Below are 25,827 nucleotides of genomic sequence, written 5' to 3' on the forward strand. Positions count from 1 at the left end.
GCCAGAAAATAGACTTTATTAAAACAAGAAAATAAAGCCGAGAAGCCTCCTGCAGGAAAGTTCTTCTGAATGTCTTTAAATAGTCTTTCCTCTAGGCGGGTTCAATACATTTCATACATGGTTTCACCTTTTTAGGCTGTTTTCCTTACATATATTTAGAAAGGTCTCCCTATATGGCCTTGACCTGTTGCAGCTGTTACCTATTTTGAGGGTCTGCTCATCTCATTCGTGCAGGCCTCAGAAACACACACACAGACATATAATTATAATGGAAGAATAATTTGATATATAAATGGCTAATTTAACCTTAAGTATATTTGATTAATTCATCTTTTGACTAATAAAAATCTTCCACAGTAGCCCGACTGGAAAACACAATAGCCCGGGATGTCGGGCTAGCGATTTTGCGGGCCCTGTGTTTGATACTGATCATCTGGTTGAAATCAGAATCAGAATGAGTTTTATTGCCAGGTATGTTTACACATACGAGGAATTTGTTTTAGTGACAGAAGCTCCACAGTGCAACAGAATGACAGTGACAAGCAGGGACGGATTAACGCACAGGCCTACCGGTCACGGGCCCAGGGCACTGGACCAGAGGGGGGCCCAGCCGAAATACCTCTACTCCAAGAACGCGATTTCAACTGTGCCCCCTCAGATTTTTGAGGCAAGTGGATTTTGAATGCAGCTTCCAAAAGAAGAAAAAAAAATAGCCGAATAATATTTTTTATATTTAATGAACGATCACACCGGTGTGATTAGATTGGCACATCATCAACTGCTAAATTAAAATCTGCGTTCGCTCAACTTCAGGGCTGGCATGGAGATTTTCTACAGCACTGCGCATTACAACCAATCACACATGATTCTGTTGAGTTTATGAGTACAGTGGCCAATAAGAGGCGTTCAGATGAGTCATCGCTGAAACAGCTGTTTTGTTCAGTGCGCGCGCTCCCTGAATGAATTCTGCTCTCTGCCGATTTCTCTCATCAGAAACAACAAAGTGCAGAAGTGCATACGATGTAAGATATTAATTTCCCAATATAAGCAAATTCAGTGATTAATGGGAGTTTTTGAGAGTGCTTTAATTCTTTGTCAATGATAATGTTATTTGATAATGTAAACAGAGTGTCTATTTACACTTAGTGTAGATATAATCCATTGCTATTTGAATTTAAGGAAAATTACCGCAATTTCAACTGAGGGGGGCCTATAATCAGTCCGTGCCCAGGGCACCTCTGTGTCATAATCTGTCCCTGGTGACAAGACATAGATAATAAAAATAATAATATACAAATAGGCAATGTACAAAATAGCAAAAAACACAATATATAAATATAGACAATTATGTATGTACAGTTATGATATGTGCAAATTTGTAATGTAAATTAAGTATGTGTGTTAAATAAATTATGTATAATAGTGTTGTGGGTTCCACGTTTATTGTTGAGTGGTTATCAGATAGATTGCCTGAGGGAAGAAACTGTTCCTGTGTCTGGTCGTTCTGGTGCTCAGAGCTCTGTAGCGTCGACCAGACGGTAACAGTTCAAAGAGGGAGTGTGCTGGATGTGAGGGGTCCAGAGTGATTTTGCCAGCTCTTTTGCTCACTCTGGATAAGTACAGTTCTCGGAGAGTAGGGAGGGTTGTACCAATGATTCGCTCAGCAGTCCGGACTACTCTCCGTAGTCTTCTGAGGTCAGATTTGGTAGCTGAGCTGAACCAGACAGTTATCGAAGTGCAGAGGATAGATTCAATGATGGCGGAGTAGAATTGTTTCAGCAGCTCCTGTGGCAGGTTGAACTTCCTCAGCTGGCGAAGGAAGTACAGCCTCTGCTGGGCCTTTTTCAAAATGGACTCAATGTGATTGTCCCACTTCAGGTCCTGAGAAATTGTGCTGCCCAGGAATCTGAATGACTCCACTGCAGTCACAGTGCTGTTCATGATGGTGATTGGGGGGAGAGCAGGGGGGTTTCTCCTGAAGTCCACGATCATCTCCACAGTTTTGAGCGTGTTAAGCTCCAGGTTGTTAAGACTGCACCAGACAGCCAGCTCCTTAACCTCCTGTCTGTAAGCAGACTCGTCACCGTCCTGGATGAGGCCGATCACAGCCCTGAGGAGCTCCCGTGCTGATGGTGCGGGTGCTGGATGAGAATTTTCCCAGCCTCACTAGCTGCTGCCTGTTTGTCAGGGAGCTGTTGATCCACTGACAGACGGAGGTGGGCATGAGAGATAAATGAGAGAGAGAGCTGTGTGTCATCAGCATAGCAATGGTAGGAGAAGCCATGTGCCTATATGATGGGTCCCAGTGATGTAGTGTGTATGGAGAAGAGTAGGGGTCCAAGAACTGATCCCTGAGGAACCCCAGTGACCAGTTGATATGATTTAGATGCCTCTCCTCTCCAAGAAACCTTGAAGAACCTAGCTGTGAGCTAAGACTCAAACCAGTGGAGTGCAGTTCTAGTGATGCCCAGCGATGAGAGACTATAGCACGCAAATGGCTCGAAATCAAATCTAAGTGCGGTACAGTTTCCAATGATTGGAATTTCTAATTCTAATTTCTAATTACAGCCAACGGCAAACAACATGCACAATCAGCATACACTTTTTAAATAAAATAAGCAGTAAATGAATGAATCCTCCCAACTAGCAGATATTTAATCTAAACGGCAGTAACAGAAAACTGGTATTAAGCAACACACTTATGCGCTCTTGCCGTCTCCACAATCAACTCGCTTTTAACAGTTCTGGAAAAAGTTTCTAGAAAGTCCAGGTTTTTTCTCTTGTTTTATTCTCTCTAATGCAGAGTTATCAACTACAGTTTTCCTAATTCCTCCCAAATTGAATATCTGTTTAGAGAGAAATTGTTCACATGACATTTTCAATTTTCTTCTTTCTTCAAATCTTGATTTTTATGTTGAGCATTTCTAGAGGTTTGTCAATATTTTGGGCACAATTTATTACCCTTAGTTCATAGTGGGCAGTTCCACAAATGCCAACCATACAATGGAAACTTCAGATTTAAAATAGTGTGTTTAGGTCTGTATGTTAAACATGGATTTTTGAAGTAAACTGCTTCATCTATCCGGCACACATTTCATGGCTTCAAACGAGGGATCATTAATTAGCTGTTCATTTAGGCTATGTACACATGAATTCAGATTTAATACATGTTGACATAACCTGATTTTTTTTGCATTTGGTTGTAATACACATAAACTACCAAACTGTCTGTACAGAACACTGCAGTGTGACTAGGGCTGGGCGATATGTCAAAAATATCTTATCGATAATCGCCTTAAAAAATATTGCGATATCCGATAATATCGTCTACCTAAGCCCCACCTCCACCAGGCCCCGCCCCCGCTAAGAAAACATTGCCGACATGCACCATATTCAGTTTGGTCTTAATTATTGCCACGTTAAAGTTTGGTATTACTTTTCTTAGTTTGTGCTTAAACTAACAGAAAACATTAGCTTTACTGTTATGTTGGTGTTGCTAATAATTTCCACTCTGTTCTTATCAAATTTGTGTTTGAAATTAATTTCGTTTTGTGAGAAGAACTGTTGAGGAAAAATGATAGAACCCAATTTTAAGTTCATCATGGTGAAGTTGGACATTCTGGCGGTGATTGTAAGAATGATAAATGCATGTTGGTGTCATATAGTAATGTCTTGAATAAATATGCCTGTTTTCCGATGGTACTCTTTCTTTTTGGCATTAGACAAATTTCATGATGGTAAGTTTAATTTCCTTTTATTAGAATAATTGTAGCGCTGTTTTTAAACTTGTAGCTATAAGTTATTTGATATTTATCATGTATGACTAAAGTCATGCAGAGATTTAAAAGAATTCTGAGCAAAAACATTACTTTTTTTTTTTTTTTTTTTTTTTGGTAGCCTTGTTCGGAGGTCTCTTTTGGCCTGTTTTTAACAAAATAAAAATAACTGATTTATTTAGAACAAGGGGTAATTTTAAATTTTAGTTTTGTATTTTAGTTTTTATCATTTTTATTGTATTAATCAAAATACAACGCCCAAAATATAATATTCAGTGTTGGGCTGCCGAATCTCCGAACGCGTGCATGTTGAGCCTATAATGTCTTCATCCGTTTGCAACAAAACTTTATAGTTTTGTTGCAAATGAATTAAGAATTTATAGTGCTATATCTCCGCTTAATTAAACATAATTATACTGTATACACTGTTTAAAAAAATAGGGCACTGTGTGTGCTGTATGAATAGGCTGTGAAGGAATTTGCGTATTTTAATTATAACTGTCATGTGTGTGTGGTTTTTCATCATTATACAGTCCGTTAAAATAAATATTCAGAAACACATGCAGTGCCACTGTTTGTCCTTTTTTCTGGTTAACTTTGATTAAACTGGAGATCAAAATAGAATGGCCTTACCTTAAATAAGGATCAATTATACTGGAACACATCTCCAAAATAATCACATACACAGATGCTCATTGTCTTTACAGTAGTCAGCGCCGAACAACAGGAAAATAAAATATAAACTGAGGTTACAAAAGTGATTCAGTCAAGATCAGTGAGGGATTTTCTTTTCTTTTGTTCTTTGATTAACATTAATGACTGGCTGCAGCGACTGCTGTCAATGAGTCGTGGGTCATGGGGAAGTCATGGCCTAATGGTTAGAGAGTTGGACTCGTGATCCAAAGGTTGCGGGTTCGAGTCTCGGGCCGGCAGGGATTGTAGGTGGGGGGAGTGAATGTCCAGTGCTCTCTCCACCCTCAATACCACGACTGAGGTGCCCTTGAGCAAGACACCGAACCCCCAACTGCTCCCCGGGCGCCGCAGCATAAATGCTGCCCACTGCTCCGGGTGTGTGTTCACGGTGTGTGTGTGTGTGTGTGTGTGTGTGTTCACTGCTCCGGGTGTATGTTCACGGTGTGTGTGTGTGTTCACTGCTGTGTGTGTGCACGTTGGATGGGTTAAATGCAGAGCACGAATTCCGAGTATGGGTCACCATACTTGGCTGAATGTCACTTCACTCACTCACAATGCACGGATCCAATACACCCTCTTTACGTTCACTTAAGACATAACCGATTATATTTATGGGATATTTGGATATAATTTTGTGTGTATTTGTCCATTCGAATGTGTAAGAATGCGAGAAAGAGAGCTCAGTCCAGTGTTCGCGTATATAAGAGGTGTGTGTGTGTGTGTGTGTGTGTGTGTGTGCGCGCGTGCTCTGCACAGAAAACAGCGTGCGAGTGCAGAAGTGAGTTCTATTTTGTCTTGTTGCAGTTGAATCTTTTGAAATCACAAAAAATGGGCATACAGGAATCGAGAAGCAGAATCGAAATTTAATTTTATAACAAGTAATTCGATTCCTGACCTTACGCATGATCTTATCTCCAAAATTGGAATAGCTTTTCGATTCCCAACTCTCCTATTAAATTATTTCATTCTTGCATGCAAAAAGACTTGTATGGTGACTATGGGGCTGTGTAAAATATTTTTCGCAACCTACTAGGTTAATCATTTGTCATTTTTTTTTCCTGATAATGTCGATAATCGTCTGTTACCTGACTGTTGACATCGACATCGCGATACTTACAAGACATCGTCGATATACGATTATATCGTCATATCGCCCAGCCCTAAGTGTGACTGTTGCTTTGATATGAGAAGTATTTATATCAATAAACCACTTCCAAAAACTCAAGATGTCTGAGAATCAGAAACTCTCACCTCGTCAGCACTTTCTGAAATGAATGAGAGAGTGGTGTTTATGGAGTTTATGTAAGGTGTTATTGATCGTAATGAGCAGTTGAGCTCGGAACAGTTCGCGTTAGTTCAGAGCGATGGATGTGATTCAGGTGTCGGTGAGGAGGCAGGACTGATTAGATATCTGCGCTGTCCGGTGCTGCTCCAGTGTCTGTCTGTCGGTCGTTCAGTCGCTTGTGTCGGGATCGCGCGTCATCCTCCCGCCCCTCGAGCGCAGCATCAGTCCGCGCGCTGCTCGCGCCCGCCGTTCTCCATCTCTCGTTCGCAGCGGTTTATATTCGATCAGAATCAGAGCACCATTCAGATCGATCAGAATCAGAGCACCGTTCATATCGATCGATCGCTCGCTCGCGCTGCGGTGGAATGATAAAGACGCTGCTCGGTCACGGACGCTAGCGGCGACACACCGGGGTTTTTGGGATTTCTCAGCGGCATCTGAAGCGGAATCATGACGGCCACCAAAGAGCAGCAAAGCCAGAGACCGAATCCGCAGGATGAGGTAACGAACGGCATCTTCTCGCGTTACACGGTGCTTTTTCATCTCGTTAATGACCTGTTTTTCCCGAATCCGCTGAGTATCGCGCGCACACGAACCCAACGCCCGCGCCGTTCATTACATCATTATCTCTCGGTTTAACTGCAGAGGAAATCTCTAACGGTTCTGTTGTCGTGTTTCTCCATCACCGGTCAGTCCTTATTCTGATTCTGCTCGTGATCGTGATTGAGAGCTGGCCTCGCGCGCGCCCGTGTCTGTGTACCTGTCCAGTCTCGGGAGCGCGCTGATGAAGGTGTGAATAATTAATGGCTCGCTATTTCTCAGAAAGAAGAACGAAAATCTGCTGCATTTCCATCAAATCTGCGTTAGACGCCGTCCGTGACGAAAACCCAACTGTGTCTAAACACAACACTGTTTTCCGGAGCTCTCTCATTATGTGTTTTAGTTTGTGAATGTTTCAAGGGAAGTTTAATCTGAACTCCCTGCTGTTTCTCTATTCCCTGCTGAATGTATCTATCACTATTGGTTTCATTAGCATTCCGTCATTTTTGTTAGTTTCAAATAACAGACGTCCGACGACAGAATTAATGACAGATGGATTTTCACAAATACTCCATGTAGTCTGACTGTTAAAATAATATCATAACATCTGAATGTTTAATGTTTATAAAATGAAATATTCTTTGAAAAAATAAAAAAAATCTTTGGAAAAAGAGAAAAGTTTAATATTTGTTGTGTTATATAACTACCAAAAATGCCTAATATAAAGAGTAAAGTGTGAGAGCACACAGACAGAGACTGCATTCAGATGCTTCATTTGTTCAGTTTAACTTGTGATATTCTGAGTGTTGCGACGATCATCTGTAACCCGGAGCAGCTGGATGTGTTTGAGTCCAGTCATGCGTTCGCTTGCTGCAGGTTGTTTGTGTTTGACAGCTTGTGTCAGAGTCGATCATCTTCACTCACATTCATCTTCAGACGATCGCACACACTCATGCAGAGCTTTGAAAGAGAAACACGTCTTCTCCTCCGATCTACCTGCAATTCAACTGTTCTAAATAGAACATTGTGCCTGCTGGGATATTTAGTGTCGATCAAAACATGCAACTTTGTTCTTTTCATTGAAAATGCTTCTTAGTCTTCATTATCACAGCTGGCCTTCAGATGTACAACCATGATTGCTTTTATTATGGGGTTATAATGTAGAAAATGTGGCATTTATTTTAATGATTGACTGGCAGAGGCGACTGTAAAAACTCTCACATCAAACACAAATGTTCAAACAAGAATAGAAATAATTCATTCCTTTGGTGATTTTCACACTAGGGATGATCATTCATGTCGAACCAATGTTTTTTTTTTTTTTTGTCTATTCTGTGCTAAGCATGTGGCGATTAGTAAGATTTGAGCTTTTGATCATGCCTCTCAAGCCTCAGTGGAAGAAATCTGCGTGAAAATGGTTCTTCTGCAGCACAAAGCCTCACAAGAGCACACTTCAGTTGGTCTTTAACTGGTCAGACTGGAAGTACATTGGAAAGCATTCTGAATGTTATTGACTGCAGGTGTGTTAAAGACCGAGTCAGTCTGCAGGTTTGTCGTCTGCTGCTCTAAACGCTCCAGCTCTTTAAAGTCTGATGCATTCTGATCTCAGTGTTTTTGTTGATTTTATCAGCTGGGAAAAATCATTCTGATTCCAACAATACCGTTCCTTTGGTTATCGTTATAATAGTTATTAAATAATTAATTATTAAAACTTTGTTATTGTTGTTTTTTTATTATAAGTGTTGTGAACGGGCTTTAAGGGATGTAACAATTCCCAATCTGTAATGATTTTAATGAACATTTCTTATAGTGCTTTTGGAAAAATGAAATTCAATTTCATTGCTAAATGGCAAGATATGTTGAGTAAAAAATGTATTCTTTCAAAAGGCATGTTTACACAGACATTTTGATAACTTTTCACAGTATTAATGCACTACAGTAATTGGTTTTAACGATATGACAGACTTCAAAAACTAATTTCAGGGAGTTTGAGCAACTTTATTAAGCTGAAAACGGGGCTTCTGTCTCTCGCTCGATTTAAAAGGTATTGTGTATAATTTGCGGGCGTCAGGGATCTGCTATCGATATCCGGGAGACGCTGGGACAGGAGGGATGTCTGATATGAAATAAACACAAAATCTGTGAATCTGAGACGGTCTGTCTGATCAATGGAAGAAATTACACGCTTCAGCTTTTAGCCATTAACAACAGTATTTGTCTCAAAATATGTTTAAAATTAATTAATGATTTGTTTTAATGCTTAGAATAAACGTAATGTCTGATAGTCAAGTCAAACTGAGAGTATGATGAGATGAGGAACTAAATGCTTCTGCAAATCCTTATTGCATTAAAGAAATAAGTTGCTACGTTTGTTAATGTCAGATGATATTCAGTGCTGTTTGGTAAATGAAGATCTGTGTGTTTATGGCCGACAGTGATGCGGTTTGACCTCTGACTTCAGCTCAATGAATGTATTTGACATTATGATGCTTCACAAACACAGCATTAGCAGCGGATCTCATTCATTATAGATCAGTTTCTCTGTTCTCTTTTGAAAAGCACACAATAACATTATGATGTCAGATGTAGGAAACCATAAAACTACATCTAAAAGCAGCACAACGCTCGGAGAAATGTCACTGTAATTCAGTGTCTGGATATCATATAACGATGTATTTCATTACTGCGTTAAAGCTCTAACTGCCATCATTGTAGAAATCTGAAGCACAGTCATGTTTATGATTACACACACACATATTTTGTCAGGTAAATGTTAAATGTCCCTTATGTGAATTAACTCTATAGGAATGAATTGTGTCTTTTCTAAATGCTGAATATTTCCATTTTACTGAGAAAAGACATTTACTCTCTGTCTCTGTGAGATTGCAGAGGTTTCCAGATGTTTTGTTCAGTGGCCGGTTGCATAAAATGCTTAGATTAGTCTTACAAGTAAGCCATCAAATTGTTTTTAAATAACTTTTTTTTTTAAGCCAGTTACATAACAAAAACGTAGATTGGTCTAATTTGAATCCAAAAAGTAAGAGTTGCTCAGTGGCTCGGACTGGATCTTAAGACAGTGGCTAAGTTTATGTAATCGGCCCCTGATGTCTATTTTATTATTCTGACATGCACAGACCTTTATATTTAGACTTTAGGGGTATTTTTGCACAGTGGCATTGCTGATCTTTGCTTACGTGGGTTTTTATGGTTTTTGAGCGCTTCATGTGCGTGTGTGTTTTCTGTTGGGAAACACTATTAATTGTGATGTTTGATGGCGTGTGAAGGAGCGAGATCCGCCGCTCGTGTTGAGAGATGAAGGATGAATCTGTTCGTCCTCTGACCGTCCTAAACGTGTCCTCGGCGAGGTCAAAGCGAGCAGCGTTTCACGTGTCACCTCACTAAAAATAGCGGCGCGCTCTCTCGGTCCCACGCTCACCGCCGACGTTTGAGGAGTTCATTTTCATCAGTCCCTTGTTTTATTTTCATATTATTGCTCTCTGAAGTTGCAGTAAATCATCACAGCTGTTCTGCAGAGAGCTGTAATGTGGAAGTGTTTGGTAACTTTGACCGTTGCAGTATTTCAGTGATTTATGATCCTCTGAAAGGACAGCGATTATCATTGACTGAAGATATAATGTACAAGATTAAATATGACTGTTCTTTAAATCAGGGTCGGTTTGCTTTTCCAAACTGGACCAGAGTTTTCTTTTGGTCACGCTGATCTTGAATTCCACTGTCTGTATTATTGTTTTATCACATTCACTGCTGAAGTCCGTGTGGAGATCTGAAGATATCTCAGAGTCGTTTCAGTCTCTATACTAGGATAAACGGGTTTGCTTAAAGACGGGGGACACTAGTTTTCATCAGTGAGCAGAAATGCTCCTGTACAGTGTTTCTAGTCCTTCATGAAGGTGAAGGTTTGAGAGGTTGATGGATAACTGAAGTGTTGGAGCAGAAAGCCTTTGTCCATCATTACTCCACATTAACTGCTTCATACGAGTCGTGCTTCTGTTACTCAGATCATTTAGACTCGTCTATCATCAAGTACAAATGAAATCAAATGAAACCTTTATTATTCCTAGATGTTCATCTCTCAGCATTCCTGTACTGTTGAAGAAATTATGTGTTTGTGTGTATTTGTGTTTCTGAAGGATCTGTCGGGCATGAGTCCTCCTCAGAGGAACTGGAAGGGGATCGCCATCGCTCTGCTGGTAATTCTGGTGGTCTGTTCTCTCATCACCATGTCTGTGATCCTCCTCACTCCAGGTACTGCAGCAAACACAGCTTCATGTTCTCACAGCGCTCGTGAAGTTCTTCCTGAAATCAGTCTGGCAGACTTTTGCATTCGTTAAGTCTGGAGCGTTAGGCCGTTACTCGATCCGCTGTTTGTTACATTACACGTGACGCCTTCAGCGGCTCTGTTTCTGACCACACGCTCTTGTCCGTCTGTTTGTGTGACAGTGGATACGCAGCCCGGGAGTGACACCAAGCTGACAGTGGAGGATCTTTTCAGCGCAGATTTCTACATACACGACCCTGAAGCTCGCTGGATCAACGGTAAGACAATACGGCCACAGAGCCACATGCGCCATTCATTTCTAATGGATCTCATTCATTAAGCATCTGTACACCATCATGAGCTCTTAAGCACAGCTGATCGCAGAGGATGATTGATCATGACCGCAGACACTGAGCAAGAAACATTATACAACCAGCCGCTTAAATGAGAAGAAACCCTCTGACCGACCCTTAAATCTAAAGTTGTTTTGTTTATCTGAAATGCTTGAGACCGCAAATATAGATCAGCAATTTAAGCAGTTGCCCAGCCGCAGCATTGTTACTGACTGTGTAGAAATGAGTGGAAGTGTGTGTAGACTTTGTGATCAGAAATTATGTCCATCTAAATTGGAATATGCAGATGATTTCACTGGCAGAATACAAAGCAGAACTTACGGTTGTGCCAGATATTTAGTTTCCCTTGGAAGTGCAAAACCCTCAAAACGCTGAATGACCTCAGAAGATATGATGCCAGATCCAGTGTCCGGAATCAAGCTGAACAACCGGTCAGTCAGATGCACACTGCAGCAGCTCTGGACATTATCATGTGCAGTGGGCCGTCTATCATTTAATATTAGGTCTGCTATATTGTAACGCGGAGGCAGTGTCTTTAAGATCCATGTGCAGCTTTATTATCACACAAGAATGGTCATACAAGCATAGGTCAATCACAGGCGTCAGGTACCACGTAGGCAGGGCAGAATCATAAACAGAGTTCGGGCTAGAGGTCTGGGCAGGCGGCAGACAGATAAAACAGATCAGCAAGGCAGGCAGAGTCAGATTAGGCAGGCAGAGTTCTATCATAAACGGGTAAACAGTCCAGGATGACAACAGGAAATCAAACACGGGATAAACACTCAGAAATGTCTGCATGGCAAGAACAAGACTTCGCAATGAGAGAAAGGGTTGAGCAGATTAAATAGACCAGTCAATGGGGAACACCTGTGCAGGTAATCAGTCTCGGGTACGGGGTGTGATGGGAAATGAAGTCCAAATGACATATACAGTTGAAGTCAAAAGTTTACATACACCTTGCAGAATCTGTAAAATGTTGATTATTTTACCAAGATCAGAGGGATCATACAAAATGCATGCTATTGTTTATTTAGTACTGACCTGAATGAGATATTTCACATGAATCAGAATCAGAATGAGCTTTATTGGCCAGGTATGTTTACACATGAGGAATTTGTTATAGTGACAGAAGCTCCACAGTGCAACAGAAAGACAGCAACAGGACAGGGCTCAGATAATAAAAAAATTATATACAAATATACAAATAGGCAATGTACAAAAAGCAAAAACACAATATATAATATAGACAATTATGTATGTACAGTTATGATATGTACAAATTTGAAATGAACAAATAAGTGTGGGGTGAATAAATAATGTATAATAATGTTGTGTGTTCCACGTTTATTGTGAAGGGAAGAAACTGTTCCTGTGTCTGATCGTTCTGGTTCTCAGAGCTCTGTAGCGTCGACCAGACGGTAACAGTTCAAAGAGGGAGTGTGCTGGATGTGAGGGGTCCAGAGTGATTTTACCAGCCCTTTTGCTTACTCTGGATAAATACAGCTCTTGGAGAGTGGGGAGGGTTGTACCAATGATTCACTCTGCAGTCCGGACTACCCTCTGTAGTCTTCTGAGGTCATATTTGGTAGCTGAGCTGAACCAGACAGTTATTGAGGTGCAGAGGATAGATTCAATGATGGCAGAGTAGAACTGTTTCAGCAGCTCCTGTGGCAGGTTGAGCTTTCTCAGCTGGCGAAGGAAGTACAGCCTCTGCTGGGCCTTTTTAACAACGGACTCAATGTGATTGTCCCACTTCAGGTCCTGAGAGATGGTGGTGCCCAGGAATCTGAATGACTCCACTGCAGTCACAGTGCTGTTCATGATGGTGAGTGGGGGGAGAGCAGGGGGGTTTCTCCTGAAGTCCACGATCATCTCCACAGTTTTGAGCGTGTTAAGCTCCAGGTTGTTGAGACTGCACCAGACAGCCAGCTCCTTAACCTCCTGTCTGTAAGCAGACTCGTCACCGTCCTGGATGAGGCCGATCAGTGTGGTGTCGTCTGCAAACTTCAGGAGCTTGACAGAGGGTTCTTTAGATGTGCAGTCGTTGGTGTAGAGGGAGAAGAGCAGTGGGGAGAGAACACAGCCCTGAGGAGCTCCAGTGCTGATGGTGCGGGGGCTGGATAATAATTTTCCCAGCCTCACTAGCTGCTGCCTGTCTGTCAGGAAGCTGGTGATCCACTGGCAGACGGAGGTGGGCACAGAGAACTGAGTTAGTTTATTCTGAAGGGTGTCCGGGATGATGGTGTTAAAAGCGGAGCTGAAGTCTATAAACAGGATCCTCACAGAAACCCCTGGTCTGTCCAGATGCTGCAGGATGAAGTGCAGGCAAACTGCAGGGGGTCCAGTGGAGGCCTTCAGATAAGCCAAAACCAGTCTTTCAAATGATTTCTTGGCCACAGACGTTAGAGCCACAGGTCTGCAGTCATTAATTCCAGTAATTTGGGGTTTTTTGGGACTGGGATGATGGTGGAGCGTTTGAAGCATGAGGGGACTTCGCACAGCTCCAGTGATCTGTTGAAGATCTGTGTGAAGATGGGGGCCAGCTGATCAGCACAGATTTTTAGGCAGGCTGGTGACACACCGTCTGGGCCTGGTGCTTTCCTTCTTTTGTTTTTTCTGAATACCTGGCGCACGTCATCTTCACTGATCTGAATTGCAGGTGTGGGGGAGAGAGGGGTTGCTGGAGGTGTTAATGGTTGTGTGGAGAGGTGTTCAAGGCGGGTGTGGGGTGTTTTTTCAAACCTGCAGTAGAACTCATTCAGATAGTCTGCCAGTTGTTGATTCTCCAGAGTGCTCGGGGATGGTGTCTTGTAACTGATAATATCTTTCATACCTTTCCACACTGAAGCAGAATCACTGGAAGAGAATTTGTTCCTTAGCTTGCCAGAATAATTCCTCTTTGCCACTCTGATCTCCTTTTCCAGTGTGTATTTGGCCTGTTTATACAAGACTTTATCCCCCTTTCTGTAAGCATCTTCTTTGGCTTGACGGAGCTGTCTGAGTTTTGCAGTGAACCATGGTTTGTCGTTGTGCATTCCTACCAGGACCCATAAGTTAGATGAGTCCTGGTAGGAATGCACATATCCTCACAGAAACTGATATAAGATGTTTCAGATGTTAAAAGATGTTTACATATAGTCCACAAGAGAAAATAATAGTTTAATTTATTACTGTACTATTACTATTACTTCCAACAATGACTGTATGATTTTGAGAGCCATCTTTTCACACTGAGGACAACTGAGAGACTCATTTGCAGCTATTCCAGAAGATTCAAATGCTCACTGATGCTCCAAAAGGAAAAAAACATGCATTAAGAGCCAGGGGGTGAAAACGTTTTAACAGAATTTTTCTTATTTTGCCTAAGTATCATATTTGTTCTTCATTTAGTACAGCCCTTCAGAAGCTACAAAAGACATTTAAATTCTCCCCCCGGCTCTTAATGCATGTTTTTTTTTTCTTCTGGAGCATCAGTGAGCATTTGAATTTTCTGTAATAGTTGCATACGAGTCCCTCATTCATCCTCAGTGTGAAAAGATGGATCTCAAAATCATACAGTTATTGTTGGAAAGGGATCACATACACAAAAATGCTGAAGGATTTTTCTGAAGAACAGCAGGCAGTTTAACTGTTCAGGACAAACAAGAGACTCATGAACAACTATCACTAAACAAAAAAACACAGCTGTGGATCATTCAGGTAACAACACAGTATTAAGAATTAAGTGTATGTAAACTTTTGAACGGGGTCATTTTTATAAATTCAACTATTATTTTCTCTTGTGGACTATATGTAAACATCTTCTATGTGAAATATCTTATTCAGGTCAGTACTAAATAAACAATAGCATGCATTTTGTATGATCCCTCTTACTTGGTAAAATAATCAACATTTTGCAGATTCTGTATTTATATGGAAAGCATCAGATTTTAAATGCCATGTGTTTCGGTGAAGTCACATCCTGAGCTGTTAATGTGAAGCTTCCTGCAGGACACTGAGCAGGAGCACAACGATTTTACATTTGTAATTTTCCCATATTTTTCCATTGGAGCTCATTCCTGATTGAATACTCTTTGAGGACATCAAATACTGTTTCCTGCATCACAAGAACCAATGAAACACAGTAGAAATAGTTGGGCCAGCCTATAGGAAGTGAAAGTGTTAGAATAATTAATGGAGTGTGTGAAAGAATCTGATCATGAACTTGACCTTTTAGATCTGTGAAAATAATCTTGTTACTGAAATATGTTTGCCATATCGGGCATTGTGTGTGTGTGTGTGTGTGTGTGCGTGTCTGAGTGGTGGATGTGGTAGTTGCTATGGTAACAGGAAGGGGGAAGGGGCACTCAGGTCTTACACTGGTGGCAGCAGCATGAATATTTCATTGTGTGTGTGTGTGTGTGTGTCTGTGTGTGTGTGTGATGCAGTGAATCCTTCAGCTCCTGCTTCTCTTCCAGACAGATCTGTGTTTATCAGTCACTCCAGACTTCAGCTTAGCTCTGTTCTTCAGTTAGTCTCAGCTGTGGATATGATGCAGCTCAGTCTGACGTAACTGTGAGCGTTAGATCGTCCTCTAGCGAGCGTTTGTGTGTACGTCCAGCACATGACCTTCAGAACGAGTCAACGCATCACATCTGCAGAGAAGAAGAGACTAAATATTTCACAGCAGCATTTCTCCCATCTCATGAATGCTGTGCTGCTGTTCTTCTAGACAAACCTCTCGCTGAATTAATCTCTTATTTGTGTATGTTGTGCTGCGTCCTGGAGCTCTTTGAGTCGAGCCATTTGTGCCGTTACACATCAGATCCATCATCCGTTTATCAGGGATTGTGTAAATGAAGTGTGAGAGAAATCTGCTGTAGTTTAAATTTATTTCTTCACATGAAATTATGCTTCAAATGCACAATACCATTGCTGGAAAATGAGCCTTTTAGACAAATGTTTGTGCTGTAAATGCATTAATCAGCATTATTCTGAGCAGCCCTTCATCCATATTTTATTGGACGGTCCCGGTATTTAATGCAAGTAGAAAACTTTTTTATGAAGAATGCTCACTCAGGGACATGTTTAGTAAGATTTTACCTGAAAAGGCTATAGATTTTTTATCATATGTTAATTAAAAAAATCTAACAATTTTATCTGCTGTATTTTTGTATTTATTTGGTTTTATTTTGTGTCTGTAACTTTTGAATTATTCCAAATCCGTTTTTGCCATGAAGATGCTGAAATGGCAATACAAATAAATAACTACTACTACTCATCCAGTCATAGCAAAGATCTCCTGACTTTAGCATGTTTTCGTTCCTCAAGTGTCCAGCATTAAATGAGGTGTGTCAGTTCACCAGATGCTTTCTGCTTTCAGCACTCAGAGTTTTGTTCCGGTTTAGAGCTGGAAATTGAGAGCTTTATTAATGTTTCACCATCTGCTTTTCCTCACTGCGGTCAATAGCAGCTCCGCGAGACTCTCAGACTGGAAATTTACCTTTACAGCCATCGTGCAGCTCATAAATGTGAATAACCTGACATGAAACAGTTGAGCAGCTCTGCCTGTTTATCCGTCTGAAGATAGATCAGACACGAGCGAGAGCGCAGGTCAAACGCAGGAAAGAAAGGGGAACTCGTTTTGAAATAAATAGGACTTAGCAAATAAATGACAAGCAGCAGCTGGTCTGTTAGCTGCATGACTGTAAAATATAATAATACACAGAAGGATTTTGACCAATCAGATGTGTGTTTGCATTCATTTACACATAGCTGACTGTGTTTACATGAATAAATCGCCAAGATGAGCACTTTGACCAAAAGGTGCGTTTGATCCTGTGAGATGTGAATGCTCTTCAAAACCTTACAAACACGATTTGCTATTAAATATTCTCTTTCTGCTCTTCCACTCTTTGCTAGAATCTGAGGTCATCTACAGAAATCACCACGGTCATGTGATCAGGTTTAACATCCTCACGAACGAGACCGAGATCGTGCTGAAGAACACCACATTCGTGAGTAAAACCTCAACATGCGTTTACATACGCCTAATGCAATTTGCAGAATATTAATCATTACTAAAACAAGAGGCATCAAAAATATTGTGAGTTTGTTTGTTTAGTAGTGCCCTGAATAATCTATTTCACAGTTTACAGTGTTTACAGTCCACAAGACAAAATGATAGCTGAATTTACTCCAATGACCCTGTTCAATGGTTTACATAATAATTCATAATAAATTCAAGACCACAGAGCTGTTTTTTATTTTATAATTAACTTTTGTCTATAAAGATCAAGAAAGTTTAATTGTTTTCATGATATGAGGCCTTAAGGTTGTCATAATGAGACGTTCCCAGCAGAAACGTTGAAGCGCAGTCTTTAGTTTTTGGGATATGAATGTTTGCATGCAGTAGTGAGGATAACATCATTTGTGTTTTTACAGGATACTTTCAAAGCCACCAGATACTCCATAAGCCCAGACATGAAGTATGTGCTTTTTGCCTACAATGTCAAACAGGTATGTGCTGCTTTCTGCAATAAAACAGATGTGTTCTTTTTTAATAGTTAAAGGTACAGTATGTCAGAATCAGAAAACCTGTTATCACTGACACTGGTGGCCCGTAAATAAACTGCAGGCAGTTACCATGAGCGTGTGCTTATTCACACTCGCTATAGGCACCAAGCAAATGTTGTCTAAAACAGAGGTATATAACACACAAGAGACCAAATGTCATTAAGAGATAACAGATCATAGCCTAATTAACAGCCTAACCCAGGGCTGTCCAAACTCGGTCCTGGAGGGCCGGTGTCCTGAGTTTGCCCTCCAGGACCGAGTTTGGGCAGCCCTGGCCTAACCCTAATTGTTATGAATGTTTTATGTCACAGCCTTTGGATTTTTCCAGAAAAACGTCTCGGGTTATGCATGTAACCACGGTTCCCTCTAGGGGACACTTTGGGCAATACTGCCAGCACGGTGTCTGAAGCACGTGTAAAACAACTCCAATCCTATTGGTCCATGTAGCCTGTGACATCATAGGTGGGTTCCCAAGAGTATAAAAGGCACCTATTGAATACATCACCAACTCAGTTGTCTGAGGAGATGTAAACAGGCAGGCCGAACGCATGGCAAGGGGACGCAGCGTCTACTGGAACCATGGTTACATGCATAACCTGAGACGTTCCCCTTCAAGGTAACTTTGAGCCGCGTCTCGCTCTAGGGGACAATTTGAGGAACAATACCCAATCACGTCATGCTGAAGCGCTTGCCTGTCTACCTGGAGAGAGAGCCCCATGAGGAGCCAGACATACACCAAACCTTTCCTCAGAAAGGGGCCAAGCTACTGACACCTCATGCCACTCACATAACTTGGTAGAAACAAGGTAGCCTGATTCCAGATAAGGGGGAAACACCCTAACCAAGCTAGGAACACAACCATCCTCAGATAGCTATGGTATGTGAGCAATAGTACCCAGGAAAATAAGACCACCGAAGAGGCTGGAAGCACAGAGAAGCTCAAAGCTAGAATCTCAGCTAGAACACAGATATCTGCAGATAGCTATATCCAAAGGGTCTTATGAAATGAACCTTGCTAAAAAACTGCCCAGACCAGGGAATGGGCTATCTACTTACGACCCTAGCAGCAGAGATAGCACTGTCTAGGCAAGAGCTCAGGAAGACCACTACTTAAAACCTTAAGAAGGGGAGCTGTCACTGAGCTAGCACATAGATATCCTCAGATAGCTATATACCTAGGAAAGGGTTACCCGACAGGACCAAAAAACTAATACAGATGATAGATGGACAGGTAAACGTTCCTACAAAGCTGCCCAGACCACAGAGAGTGGGCTATCTACTTATGACCCTAGCAGCGGAGATAGCATTGTCTAGGTGAGGGCTCAGGGAGACCGCTACTTAAAGACCCTAAGAAGGGGAGCAGTCACTGAGCTAACGCATAGATATCCTCAGATAGCTATCTAGGAAGGACTACCAGAAGGAGACCGACTGAGACTATCCAGACCACAAAGAGTGGGCTGTCTACTTACAACCCTAGCAGGGGAGACAGTGCTGTCTAGGTAAGAGGAGGCGCCAGCCAAAGCATGGAACTCTAAGAGTGGAGATATTCAACATAACAACTCTCTAAAACGAGAGGAGACCCAAATACACTCAATGCCAGAGACAGCCTACGTGCTAATAGTACTGTCTAAGTGGAGCTCTGCTCTAATCTAGAGAGCGGAGGCTTCAGCAGAATGACTCCTATTAACGAGAGGTAGCCTAAAAACATTCAGTCCTGGTATGTAGAGTGCAGCTCAACATAAAGACAGTTCATCAAGTTGGCCTTACAGAAGGCCGAACACTCGATCCCACTGTCTTAACTGGAGCTTAAGTGCTCTATCATACAGCTAGTCCAGCTAGCCTAAATAACCAGGTAAACCTTCCTATGAGGCTGCCCAGACCACAAAGAGTAGGCTATCTTCTTACAATCCTAGCAGGGGAAATAGCTCTGTCTGGATGGAATATAACCACCCTCAGATGGCTATACTAAGCAGGTCCCCAATCAGTGTCAGTTCCACAGTAGGCTAGCGAGCACTGTATATGACCAGAGGCTCCCAAGATCAAAGTCTGATGTCAGCAGCGGCCATAACACTAGGTGCTGAAACACCCTGGGACAGAAAGCTTGCAAGTGTCTCTCCACAGAGCATTCAATATATCCATGCCCAGCGAGACTGTCCACACACAATAACATGGTGTTTTATTAACAAGATTCGGGAGAAGCATGATCAGATAATCAATCAATTCAGCAAAGGTGGAGCTCGTCTAGTTGATCAACTTAATTAGCATGATATGTGTATATACAGTGCCCTCCATAAGTATTGGAACAGTAAAGACAAAATTGAAAAGAAATAAATAAAAAGAACAGCACTTTTAGAGTTCATCCCACTCATTGATGTGAGCATAAGTATTGGGACAGTTGAACATAAGGCAGATATAAAAGATGAAAAGCTATTATTTAGTTGCAGATCCCTTGCACACAATCACAGCAGTGAGTCTGTGACCCATAGACATCACCAGACTCTTGGTCTCATCATTTGAAATACTTTTCCCAGCCTTTAATGCAGCCAATTCCAATTGTTGCTTGTTTTGGGGAGTTTCTCTCTTTACTCTCCTCTCCAATTGGTGAAATTCATGTTCAATCGGATTTAAATCTAGAGATTGACTTGGGCAATCTAAGACTTTCCATTGCTTTGCCCTTATAAATTCCTTGACTGAATTGGCAGGGTGTTTTGGGTCATTGTCCTGATGCAATATGAAGCACTTCCCAATGAATCTGGTGGCATTTTCTTGAATATTGGTAGGAAAGATGGTTTTGTACCCTTCCAAATTCATTCTGCTATTGTCATCATACATTAAGTCATCAGTAAAGTTGAGAGGGCCTGTTCCAGAGACAGCCATGCATGCCCATGCCATGACACCACCTCCACCATGCTTACCTGAAGAGTTAAGGTTCATCTTTGTCTCATCGGTCCATAAACAGTTCCAAAACTAATCTTTGTGCTTTTTTGCTAACTCTAATCTTGCCTTTCTATTTTTGGTGCTGGTCAGAGGTTTGCATCTTGCTGTGTAGCATCTGTAATTCTGTGTCAAAGTCTCCTGAGGACAGTAAATTGTCAGAGCATCACCCCAGCTTTCTGGAAGTTGTTGGTGATTTTACAGACATGTCTTTTATTCATTTTCACAGCTTTTATGATTTGTCTGTCATCAGCTACTGTTGTTTTCTCAGCGATCAGGTAATTGTTGGTGAAGTGTGAAGTGAAGTGACATTCAGCCAAGTATGGTGACCCATACTCGGAATTCGTGCTCTGCATTTAACCCATCCAACGTGCACACACACAGCAGTGAACACACACACACACACACACACACACACACCGTGAACACACACCCGGAGCAGTGGGCAGCCATTTTATGCTGCAGCGCCCGGGGAGCAGTTGGGGGTTCGGTGTCTTGCTCAAGGGCACCTCAGTCGTGGTATTGAGGGTGGAGAGGGCGCTGGACATTCACTCCCCCCACCTACAATTCCTGCCGGCCGGAGACTCGAACCCACAACCTTCGGATTACAAGTCCGACTCTCTAACCATTAGGCCACGACTTTCCCTTTGGTTGCTGGTGGTTTCCAAACACTTGATTTGTCCATGCCCTTTGTTTTTGCTAGAGCTCTAATTGACTTCCTCTTTTCTTTTAGCATCCAAATTGCTTGCTTTTCTCTCAAAGTCAGCTCCCTCATCTTCATCCTGGTTTGTCATCATCGAATGCAAGATTCAGAATGCAGAAGTAATGGATATAACTGATACGACACATTCCCTGCTTTTAATATCTGAAGAGTTAATGCAACAGGACACAGCTGATCACTTAGAAAGACCTGTGAGGCAACTGTTCCAATACTTATGCTCACATCTGATAGACGGATAAAACCCTAAAAGTGCTGAACTTCTTAGCTGATAAAACATATATGTATTGAATCACCCAATAATAAATTGTGACATTCTGTAAATGTCTTGACAACAGAGCAATTTTGTCTTTACTGTTCCAAAACTTTTGGAGGGCACTGTATATACACAGCCAACTTACCTCTGTCCCACGCCAGTTCTCCGGCATCCCATCCGTTCTCCGCCTCACTCTAAACTATTCTCATCCCATACTAGGGATGGGGGGGGGGGGGTTCTTTGAGTTTGGGCTATATTCCGAGCTCGGAGCCCTCCTTCAAGATTTGTTTGTTTGTTTCTTTGTTTTATTTGACAATTTAAAACATTATACAAAAAGTCCAAAAAAGACTAATTCATACACATTTCAAAAAATGTTGAGGATAAAATACACAAAGTCATTCGGCTTATTTCCATTGTGGTCCTCAATATCTCAAAAATGGTCGAACAAAACATAAATGGAGTGCAAATACACATCAAATTCAGACACTCACTACCCACACTTCAGAAAACATCAATGATAAAACAACCATTTTTTAACTTCCCTTCTAAAAATACTTTCTTCTTGTATCTCTTGTATATACCCAGGTAATTTATTCCAAGCAACAGAACTAGTATATAAAAAATATTTTTTTCCCATTTCACTCTTAAACCTACAAGGATATATATCATTTCTACTCGCCCTTGTAGAATAATAATGAATCTCTCTTACAAGTACATAATATTTTAACAGATAATCCGGAACTATTTTCTTTAAAATCTTAAACACCATAACTAGTTTAAAAAAAATTACCCTTTTTTCAACCTTTAAAAAGCTAATATTCCTATAATGTTCATCTCCCAAATGCATCAATGGATGTACTTTAAAAATAACCCTACACAACTTATTTTGAGCAGTCTGTAATTTATTTTAAAAAAAATTTGAGATACCACTATACCAAAAAATTGCAGCATAATCAAAGTGTGACTGCACCAACGCCCCAGCCAACATTTTTAGAGTTTCAGAATCTAAGAAAGCCACCTGTCTCGCTATAAATTTTATACGATTACACATTTTTGAGTGAGCCAAAGCAGCCATTTTCTCTCCAGTCAAATTACTGTCCAAGACACAACCCAAATATTTTACTTCTCGTTTGGGTGTAATAATTTTATCCCCAACCTTTACCTCAAAACTAAAGCATTTTTTTCAATTTAGCAGCCGAACCAAATAATATAACTTCTGTTTTCCCCAGATGTAAAGACAATTTATTTGAACAAAACCACTCAGATACCCCTTCAATCTCTCTACTTAATTCATTTTCAATATATTCTTTCATCTTATGAGAGACAATTATTGCTGCATCATCTGCATATAATAAAAGCTTATTAGAACAAGCAATGTTTAAATCATTAATATATAATAAAAAAAGTAAAGGACCTAATACACTCCCTTGCGGAACCCCATATGAATTGTTCAAACAGTCTGAAAGCACCCCATTTAAATCTACTATTTGACACCTATTTTCAAGGTAAGACTTAATCCATTTACAAGCCATATTACTAAAACCCATCGCTTTAACCTTTAACAGTAGAATACTGTGATCAACTGTATCAAATGCTTTTTTCAAATCTAACAGTACCATCCCGTTTAACTTCCCTTTATCCATTTCTTTCCTTATATAATCCGATAAATATAAAATTGTTGTCTCAGTGTTTTCAGTGTTAGGAGTGTTTTCTCCTAAAACCAGATTGAAACTCATACAATATATTATATTTAAAAAGATGGTCTTCTATCTGCTCAAAAATAATATTTTCCATCACCTTTGATAATGCACTCAAAATTGACACCGGCCTATAATTGTTACATACCAACCTACTACCTTTTTTAAAAAGGGGAATAACTCTTGCTTGTTTTAACTCATCCGGAACCTTACCTTTTACCAATTGAAAGATTTATAATATACGTAACCATAGGAGTAATGATATTGGCTGAATCCTTAAGAAACTTCACTGGAATATTATCTAACCCTGTTGCTTTACTACTTTTAAGATGTATTAATTTCTCAAAAATATTACTCTCCTTTTACTTTAGTAATCAAAAAACCTCCCGGCAAAATACCACAATTAGCATAATACTCCTTAACTAATTTATCATTAAATACACCACTTTGTGATGGAAGCTCAAAGCATGTTGCACCTTTACCCCGGTGGCGCTGCTCTGCAGCGACATGGACACATGCCTGTGCTGCTGTTTGTTTGTTTGTTTGAACAGTCTGTTGTTTGTTTTGCACGTTTTTTTTTTTTTTTTTACACGATTGGGAGAACGACTAGATGGCGGTGTGTGTCTTGCTTTTTTTGATTGCGATGACGCTCCCGAGTGAACTTTTCTCTACCTGCAAAACCAGTGGGAATGGGATGCAAGTCTACTCGAGGGAAGCGCTTTTGTCGCTGCAATGGTGTGGAGATGCAGCAGGTCTTTCCCGACTGCTTATTGAAAGTCTGCCGGAGGGTATGAAAATTCGATGTCTGCAGCGTCCGCGGAAAAGAGGCCAGCAAGGAGGTGTAGGACAGCGGTTAAGGAAGAGAGGCAGTCGACCCCCATTGCCTTCTATGATCCTGAGCAATGTGAGGTCACTCAGGAATAAAATGGATGAACTTCGAACATTAACAAGAGGATGCTTTGAGTACCGTGAGTCTTGCATTATGCTCTTTACTGAGACTTGGTTACATCCAGAGATTCCTGACTGTCTAGTTGAAATAGAGGGGTTTTCACACATTCGCTCTGTGATGTCAGGAAAAAGTAAAGAGGGCGGTCTCTGCTTGTATATAAATGACAGGTGGTGTAGACAACACACAGTTCGGGAGAAAATCTGCAGCTCTGATGTAGAACGGTTATGTGTAAGTCTCAGGCCATTTTATTTACCTCAAGAATTTGGTAACATTCTCATTTGCTCTGTCTACGTACCCCCCAACGGCAATGCTTCACGTGCTGCATCACAGGTGGCAGACTGTGTTCATGAACAATTACAGAGTACCCCAAATGCCCCTATTTTCATCGTGGGAGATTTTAACCACTGCGACTTAAATACTGCTCTGCCGGGTTTTGAACAGTATATTAATTGTTACACCAGGAAGAATCGGATTTTAGACAAATGCTATGGTAATTTAAAACTTGCTTACACAGCCACAGCTAAACCCTCTCTGTCTAATTCTGATCATAATACGGTTCCTTTGATCCCCACCTATAAGACTGCCCTCAAGAGCTCTAAACCCCTGGTGAAATCTATCAATGTATGGTCAGAAGATAGCATAGAATCACTGAAAGGCTGTTTTCTATGCACAGACTGGGACATTTTTCCCAGGGAATCAAGTCTGTGTCGATATCGTGATTCCAAAAAAGAAAGTAAAAGTCTACCCCAACAACAAACCTTATGTTACAAAGGAAGTGAAGGATTGCATCAACAGGAAGCATCAGGCACTTAAGAATAAGGATCATTTACAACTTAAATCTGTACAAAAGGAGTTGAACCAGAGGCTCAAAGAGGCAAAAGAACATCATAGGGGTCTGATGGAGGAAAACTTTCAAACTATGAACTCTAAAAGATTATGGGACACAATGAAAAAAGCAACTAATATGAAATTAACAAAGAAGTCCTTGCATGTTAACGTCAAAGAGGCACTGATGATGCTATCAACAGTTTAGTGCACCTAGTGACTAAACATCTTGAGAATCCTAGGGCATATGCTAAACTGTTGTTTGTAGATTTTAGTTCGGCCTTTAACACCTTGCAGCCTCATATTCTTCTGAAAACAATGTAGCGGATGAATGTCAGTCCCTTTATTATTAAGTGGTTCCACTCATTTCTGATCAATCGTAGCCAGCAGGTTAGGGTGAACAGGACGTTGTCTGAATCTACGATTATCAGCACTGGCGCCCCACAGGGGTGTGTCAGTTCCCCAGTCCTGTTCACATTATATACTAATGAATGTACATGTAGTACTTTTAATAATTACATGATTAAGTTCTCTGACGATAGTTATTTTAGGTCTCATATCGGGAACATCAGATGTTACTATTTACAAACAGGAGGTTCAGAACTTTGTTCAGTGGTGTGATAAACATTTTCTTAGTATTAATACAAAAAAAAAGACAGTGGAGATGATGTTTGACCCCAAATCCATTGGTGACCACTTACCAGTGGTCATTAATGGTCAGAATATAGCCCAGGTGGACTCTTGCAGATATCTGGGCATTCACATTGATAATAAACTGACATGGAGTGTCCAGGTTGAAAATGTCTGCATTAGGGTCCAACAGCGATTATATTTTCTTCGCAGGTTGAGGGTCTTTGGCGTTAACCAGAAAGTGCTGCTTCTCTTTTATCATGCTGTAATCGAGAGCATTTTGCGATACGGCATCTCAGCCTGGTTTGGAAATCTTAGTGTACATTTGAAAGCCCAG

At 40.9% G+C, this 25,827-nt stretch overlaps 1 protein-coding gene across 3 annotated transcripts in view; it reads left to right on the plus strand.

Annotated features, from left to right (window-relative positions):
• Window positions 1–25,827, plus strand: part of dpp10 (dipeptidyl peptidase like 10) — a 56,621-nt gene that overhangs the window by 16,481 nt on the left and 14,313 nt on the right. For 2 of the 3 annotated variants that reach the window (XM_079426927.1, XM_079426929.1), the window contains exons 2-5: window positions 10,446–10,560; window positions 10,756–10,851; window positions 16,828–16,922; window positions 17,350–17,424. In XM_079426927.1, coding sequence (XP_079283053.1) covers window positions 10,446–10,560; window positions 10,756–10,851; window positions 16,828–16,922; window positions 17,350–17,424 — 381 coding nt within the window. Of the gene's footprint in view, window positions 1–6,184; window positions 6,256–10,445; window positions 10,561–10,755; window positions 10,852–16,827; window positions 16,923–17,349; window positions 17,425–25,827 lie in introns of those variants that run through there. The other variant, XM_079426928.1, reaches the window with a different exon arrangement.

The sequence above is a fragment of the Barbus barbus genome (assembly GCF_936440315.1).
Source record: "Barbus barbus genome assembly, chromosome: 10".
Classification (NCBI taxonomy): domain Eukaryota; kingdom Metazoa; phylum Chordata; class Actinopteri; order Cypriniformes; family Cyprinidae; genus Barbus; species Barbus barbus.